The following is a 7,549-nucleotide window of genomic DNA, read 5'->3' as shown; positions in this document are numbered from 1 at the left end:
AAAGTATTAGTTTTTATTGTGAATATCGGTAGGTTAACCCGTCTCACAGATAAAGATTCATGAAACCGTCTCACAAGAGACTTATTCTTTAAAAAAGTTATAGAAAGTTAAGTGCAACAAAGTCTCTAATCTATACGTTTTTACACATTTTTAACTAAAATGAAACCAAATCAAACCATTGTTTTTTGGTTTGGTTAATCTTATAAGTTGGAAAGAGATCGACTTGCTGCAAAGCCTGTCTACTTCACCCCTTTTCTTGAAGTATGAAAATAACATATATATGTTGAATAAGTTGATTGGAGAAATATAATATTTATGACACTTGGATCTGATTACATTAACTGTTGGCTCCATATCCAACTTTTTTCCTTGAACATCACAAGATTAGGGACAGCTAGAAAGAAATGGAAGAGAATTATTCATTGCTCTCGATTCATAATTGGAACTAAGTAAAGACATCGAATCCTTGAGCATAACTGATCAGAATTCACAAGTAGAAGGGTTGATCAATTTAACATCCTTACTGATACATAGACAAAATATGAAGATTCATTCAATCCCCTGTATATATCTTGTACATAACCAAGTGAGCACCATGTTGAGGTACAAGGGATATAAGATCGTCAGGCGCATGCGTGTAAGACGGTGAAAGTTCTAAAGAGAAGCGTCGTAGAATCGAGGCCAGGGCGATTTTGGCTTCTAACATCGCAAACGTTTGTCCAACACATATCCGAGGGCCCCAACCAAACGGGAAATACATACCTTTTCCCTTCTGTGCCTTGGAAACTCCTTCGCCAAATCTATTGGGATTGAAATCCATTGCATCGTCCCCCCAAATTTCCCGGTCGTGATGTAACATGATTATTGGCATTACAACTTCCACACCGGCTGGCATTGTTAAGTTCCCGAGCTTGGCTTCGTGATCGAGCCTTCGAGTAACAGATACTACCGGTGGATACAGCCTCAGGACCTCGAGTAAAATCATGGTAACCTGTCGTAAAACTTTTCGTGATAAGGAAATTAAGCCATATCATGGGAAAGATATTTCATATGTTCAATGTAAGTGTTGTTTCTTACAAGTTTCAAATTATTCGAACCCTCGTAATCGGGGGTTTTGTCACGAAACACCTTCAAAACCTCATCTCGAGCTCGTGCCTGCCAGTCTTTATACTTGCTCAGTAAAATCAACGTCCAGACTATCAAAACAGACGTCGTCCTCTGGCCGGCTAAATAAAACAGTTTGCACTCTTCTACTACCTCGTCTATGCTCATCCCATGACTCTTGTTGCCTTGATTTTCGATTTCTTGAAAATTCGATTCCAATAATGAGGTCAACAGGTCAGCTTTAAGCTCGCCCCGTCCTACCAGCTTAATGGCCTCGATTCTTTTCTCGATCATACCCAATATCAAGAATTTGACTTCTTTCTCTATTGCCTTCATTCTCTTGTTGACTTTGGTCGGCAAAAACCTGCTCATCAATAATAAACAACATAATGTTCAGTTACATATATAATTTTGAAAAAAGAAGCTTAATGTAAACCCTTTTCGATACAACACACACACATACACTCTATCTTGTTTACCTCCATCCAGGGATATATATGGTCTGTAAAAGATTCAAAACGTACTCCGTTTGCTCCTCCTGAAGTTCGAATATTTTTCTGCCTTCTTCGAAATTACTACCAAACGCTGTTCTTGATATCACGTCTCCTGTTAACTTCTCTATATAGGGCCACACATCGATCTCACATGATCCTTTGGGCGAAATTTGTGCCTCCCATTTGTTCAAAATTTCTTCACAACTCATGTAAAAGGCAGGTACCATGAGCTGCTCAAAAACAGTCGTTAAAATGAAAGATCACTTAGAATCTACCTGCCGTCAACCATTTGACATCCAATATTTTACAAAAACAATTAGCCCAACTTCCTAGCAAACCGCGGTGTATTGTAAAAACTGTTCCAAGTATCTCAATCAAACAGACACTACAAATTTTATTTGTTTTCTATGAATCGAACCTTCAATTTCTCGATGTAGAAAGCAGGGTTGATGATCTTTCTGTGTTTGGCCCATTTGTCGGTCTCGAGAAGGACGACTCCTTGTATAAGCTTCTTCGTTATCGGATTCGGGCTAGATTGCTTCAGATACGTATAATTGTTGGACATCACTTCTTTTACGAGATCAGTGTCTGTGATTATAACTTTAGGTGTTGGTCCCATCCATAAAAAAGATCCATTTCCTGCAAATTATGTGGTCAGATGTCCAGTCTCACATGATCATTTTAAGCATCAAATATCACCACCGAAGCATGCATTTAGAAATTTATGGGCATGGACTTTTTTCTAGATTTCATTCATGAAAACTAGAAAATAAGAAGTGAAAACGATAGTACCATATTTGCTGAGGGTTTTGATGAGAAAAGGCATGATCCTGAGCTTGATATCATCGTCGAAAGCAATAGGCTTGGATTTAGCTTGTCGGTGCATGGCGGCCAACTCCTTCAAATCTCCCAACATAAACCGGTACGAGTTCCCTCTGAAACCCTGCTGCCTCAGCAACTTCTCGATACTTTTCGGCCGAATCCACCACGTATCCACCACCTTCCATGCGTACAGAAGCACCACCGAAGCGAAACAAACAACCAACGTGAAATACATTGACTCTATTTTTCACATCTTTGCCTTTTTTCTGTACCTACATATATATATATATATATATATTTGTGTATGTATACATGTATGTGTGTTATTGCATGAGTGGAGACGTGGAGTAGCGAACATTTATAAAAAATAAAAATTTATCAATAATTTTTAGTTTTTTATACAATACAAAAAGTTACTTAACTGACACGGTGAGCAAAGATGATTCTGAATAACGACACGTTTGACCACATGCAAGTTCCGAGATGTTAATTTGTAAGGGGCCACAGTCATTTTTACTGTATTGTTATTACAAAAAACCAAGTTCTGCGTACCTTTCCCAAGTTCGATTTTATTTTTTTTACTGAATTTTCATCCTTTTTTTTTATTAAGGTGGGATTCTCTCGTTGACATTTGGTATTGAAATTAAACATTTTATATTAAGAAGGCGATATGACATTTCAGAATTATTTTTATAAGCTACTTTTGACAAAATCATCTATTTATTTATTTTATTTAACTCAGATCGATATTACATGCCTTTACGACTTTAATTGATTTTTTTTATGTTTGGTAGATCTTATCCATATTAGTAATATCATGTTATGGACGGAGTGATGAATCATAATCACTCATTTATATATCATAATTATTGAATGAGTGGTCGTGATTTATCGTTGAATACACATCTCATATATCAATTGAATAACGACACAACAAAACCATTTTTCTTTAAGAAACTCTTTTGGACTATTTGACAACAATAAATTGCATTTAATGGACTTTGCCTCGAAACCAGGCCAAGGATGCAGGATAATAAATATTTAATTAATAATGTTCAGGACCATTGATTTGTCTTCCAAAATATAAATTAAGGAACAGTTGTTAATATTTTACCTATTACTTACTTCTCGTATTCTATATATATATTTCGTAAATATATCATATTGAATATGATATATCGTAATTCATCATAGTTCACGCCTAGCAAATTGTGTAAAGTTGACTACCATTATTCATCATAGGTTCCCGATTACACGGCAAATGTCAAATTTAGTCTTATATATATGCGCCATGTTTTTTTTTCCTATTTTTTTTATCGAACGTTGATCATTGGATGTATTTTTAAGGTAATATCATGCTGCCCCTGTTAATGAAATCATACCTATGTGGACACTACCCTCACTTCATTTCAACGGGTAAGATCTTACCACACATACAATTTCAAAAAAAAAATGGTCCTGTATATGCATGAGCAAATCTTGACCATTCATTCTATCATGGGAGCAATGCCCACATGAGTAATATAGATTACTTTGTTTATTAGAACTTTTTTGCCAAGTAAAGTGGTAAATATTGAATAATAATAATAATAATAATACTAGTACTTTTCTTTTTTGAGAAGCTGTAAATATTAAAAGAGTATTTGTAACTTCAAAAAATCGTGATTTTTCATTGCTCATTTTAAAAAATTTAGCTGTAAGTTTTAGAAAGATATATGTATGGAGCTGATGAAGGTGAGGGCTCTAGCGCCTACCTGGTTCCATGCTAATTAAGAGGTGGACACATCACTAAAATATCGCTATATTATCTTTTTCAGAGAACTTTCCTCTATATTTATTTTGTTTCCCTAATTCCCAGCTATTCGTTAATCTTTTTTCCTTTCCAAAAAATAATACAAAATTGTTTCAAGTACTTAAATCCAATTTTTAAATGTGGAGATTGAGATTAGGGTGTAAACAAATCGAATATGCTAGAAAAATTTAAGTTTAGAATTATGCTCGAGTTCGATTCGAATCTCGAAAAATTTAATTTTTCTTCGAGTTCGGTTCGAGTCATGGCTCGGATTCGAGTTTGATTCGAAATTTTCAAATATATTCGCTGGTCACTATATTATTGTTCGAAAATAAATACTGAAAAAACTCGAAATATATTTATTTAATATATATTTATATTTTGTAATATGAATACATTTAGGCTTTGCAGAGATATAAGGTGTCATCTTAGGACGAGGAATTCTCATAGTGGATCTAGGTTTCGTGAGCGGTTCTTTGCTATTGAAATCTTTTTTCAAATTCAAATAACTTTAATGAAGAGAGGACTAAGGCAAAAGAGCTAGAGACTGTTCAGTTTAATAAAGTTGATAGGATCAATTAGGGGGATAATCGTTGAGCTATGATAGCTCGGTTTTTGAAATATTGAACACAGTGAATTAACTCGATTTTGGTTTTCAAACCAAGCGGAAGACTCTCAAAATAATTTTTCGTAGAAACCCATTAACATTTTGTAAAGCATTTAAAAATACATGCAAATTGAATGAATAAAAATATTTTAGTTGAAGCATTGTATCAAACACTTTGTATGCAATATTTTGGTATTTGAAGAACACATGAAATGCTTCAACAATGCATTTTTAAAAACAGTGGAAATGATAAGTAAATGTAATAAATAAATAGACACAAATTTGTTTATTGATGTTTGGAGATTAACAACTCCTACGTCACCCATTTTCTCCTTGGGAAGGATCCACTAGAAGACTTTGATATATATACAACACCTTGTACAAACTTATTTCAACTTAAGACTCATGTCTTGCCATATTGAAACTCCTAGCACACCCTCGATTGTAGGTCACAACCTCATATCCGCATAATGTTTAACGTCTCTTATACCAATACTACAAACACAATCTTTAATGTCTTTGTGTGAAGACTCACTCAACTAAACTTTGAAGTTCAACTCTCTTATATATGTGTTAGTGATTGTGTATGATGAATTTATCTTTTAAAGTGTACTTCTCAAATGTATCCTCACACAAGGGCTTGTGCTTTCAATTAGAAGATTTCTTCATGCTAACTGTTCATGCTTTGCATCCCCTTCAAAAGCTTTTGTTTGATCTTCAAGATATTATATTTATAGGCCCCAATAATAAAACATACATTAGACAAAATAAAATGACTGTTTGGAAAGTTTATGTACTGTTTCTGAATATGTAACGATCAAATTCGCCTAACTGGACATTTTCTCGAGCTTAAACTGATCGTTCATCGGTTGGTCAACGGTTGGTCAGCGGTTGAAAATTGGTCAAGGGTTGAAAACTGATCAGCGGTTGAATTGGTCAGCGGTTGAAAACTGGTCAACGGTTGGTCAGCGGTTCAAACTGGTCAGCAGTTCAATCTGGTCTGCATCTCAACCGCAGCTCAACTGGTGTGCTGTGCAGAACAAGTAGTTTCATCGCCGTTTATCATTATCTTAAACTTTGATTCAGACTTTGACATCTGAAGATGATTTGTAGATCATTGTTTTATCTTTCCAACACATACTGAATCACTTCATTCCAATAAGCTAGTTGAGCGATATGGCCAAAATACTACAACTGAGCTTACCCAACTGATTGTTGTTTTTGTGCAATTGGTTTTGTCGTTCACCAACCGGTTTGATCTACATACCATTCGATTTTGCCAAACTGACGTAAAGTACGACTTGTTTCAAGTTGAGTTTTCTGATCAGTCAAGTTCGTGGATTGTCATTTGAATCATCCAGTTAAGAGATATCATTAAAACATCGAAACTCGTTAGAAATCGAGTTTGGCTAAATTCATTTTCAGTTTCCATCTTGTGTTTGCAACTTCACACGTGAGTAAATATGTTAGAAATACAATAACAAGTTTTGTTAACATCAAAATCATGATTGAGAACATGAAATGATCTAACAATTTCTCACTTTTTGATGATCACAAAACTTGGATAAACAATCGATTCAACTAAAATATTTCTCCCCCTTTTTGTGTGAATCAAAAAGTCATATTTTCAAAGCATTTTAAGCACAAAATTTTCTCCCCCTCAATATTTAAAAATAATCTCTCCATTAAAATTATATTGAGTTCTCCCCTTATATTTTTGAAAGTTTGAAATTTATAAAACTAGAGGAGTAACTAACCAATTTTCTCCATGTCTCATTTCTGCCGCAACACATGCTATGAATTCAACGAATAAACTGCTTTTTATCGAGCAAAAATAGGCTGCAAATTTTATACCTTTTTAATCTTCTACGAGCCTAGTTTGCAACGCAAAAAACGGTTCATCATTTGGACACTCGAGCAAGGAGATATGTCATTTTTTTCCCACAGTTGCTGCAAGCTGCACGAAAATTCAGTTTTGCATATATATGTTTAAAAAATCTGAAATTTTCGAATTTTAAACATCAAAATCAGTTTCAATGTTATTTCAAGAACAAACCGCTCTGATACGACTTGATATGATCGATTAGAGGGATCATCGTTGAGCTACGATAGCTCGGTTGTTGAAATATTGAACACCAATGAATTAAATCGAGTTTAGTTTTCAAACCAAGAGGAAGACACTCAAAATAATCATTCGTAGAAACCGGCTAAAAATTTTGTAAAGTATTTTAAAATATATGCAAGTTGAATGAGAAAAAATATTTTGGTTGAAGCATTTTATTAAACGATTTGTATGCAATATTTTGGTATTTTAAGAACACATAAAATACTTCAACAATGCATCTTTGAAAACAGTGGAAATGATACACAACTTTGTTTATCCCTTTTGGAAGGATCCACTAGAAGACTTTGATATATACAACAACTTGTACAGACCTATTTCAACTTAAAACTTATCTCTTGCCTAATTGAAACTCCTAGCACACTCCCGATTTTAGGCCGCAACCTCACAATCCTCATAATGTTTTACGTATTTTATGCCAAGACTACAAAAATAATCTTTAATGTCTTTGAGTGAAGAATTACTCAACTAAACTTTGAAGTTCAACTCTCTTGTATTTGTGTGTGATGAATTTATCTTTTAAAGTGCACATCTCAAATGTATCCTCATACAAGGGTTTGTTTTCTCAACTAGCAGATTTCTTCATGATAACTGCCCATACTTTGAAT

The 7,549-nt window shown here is 34.3% G+C and overlaps 1 protein-coding gene across 1 annotated transcript; it reads right to left on the bottom strand.

Moving 5' to 3' along the window:
* Positions 1–298: 298 nt before the first annotated feature.
* Positions 299–2,697, bottom strand: LOC142537930 (cytochrome P450 CYP72A219-like). Its single transcript, XM_075643388.1, has 5 exons — positions 2,391–2,697; positions 2,017–2,237; positions 1,584–1,828; positions 1,078–1,468; positions 299–991 (listed from the first exon to the last, which is right to left on the bottom strand). The coding sequence occupies exons 1-5, from the start codon at positions 2,653–2,655 to the stop codon at positions 554–556; spliced, it is 1,560 nt and encodes a 519-aa protein (XP_075499503.1). The 5' UTR covers positions 2,656–2,697; the 3' UTR covers positions 299–553.
* Between the last annotated feature and the right edge of the window lie 4,852 nt (positions 2,698–7,549).

Source organism: Primulina tabacum, chromosome 2, assembly GCF_025594145.1.
Source record: "Primulina tabacum isolate GXHZ01 chromosome 2, ASM2559414v2, whole genome shotgun sequence".
NCBI lineage: Eukaryota > Viridiplantae > Streptophyta > Magnoliopsida > Lamiales > Gesneriaceae > Primulina > Primulina tabacum.
Note: the sequence above shows the minus strand (reverse complement) of the source record. Positions and strands in the feature narration are given on the sequence as shown.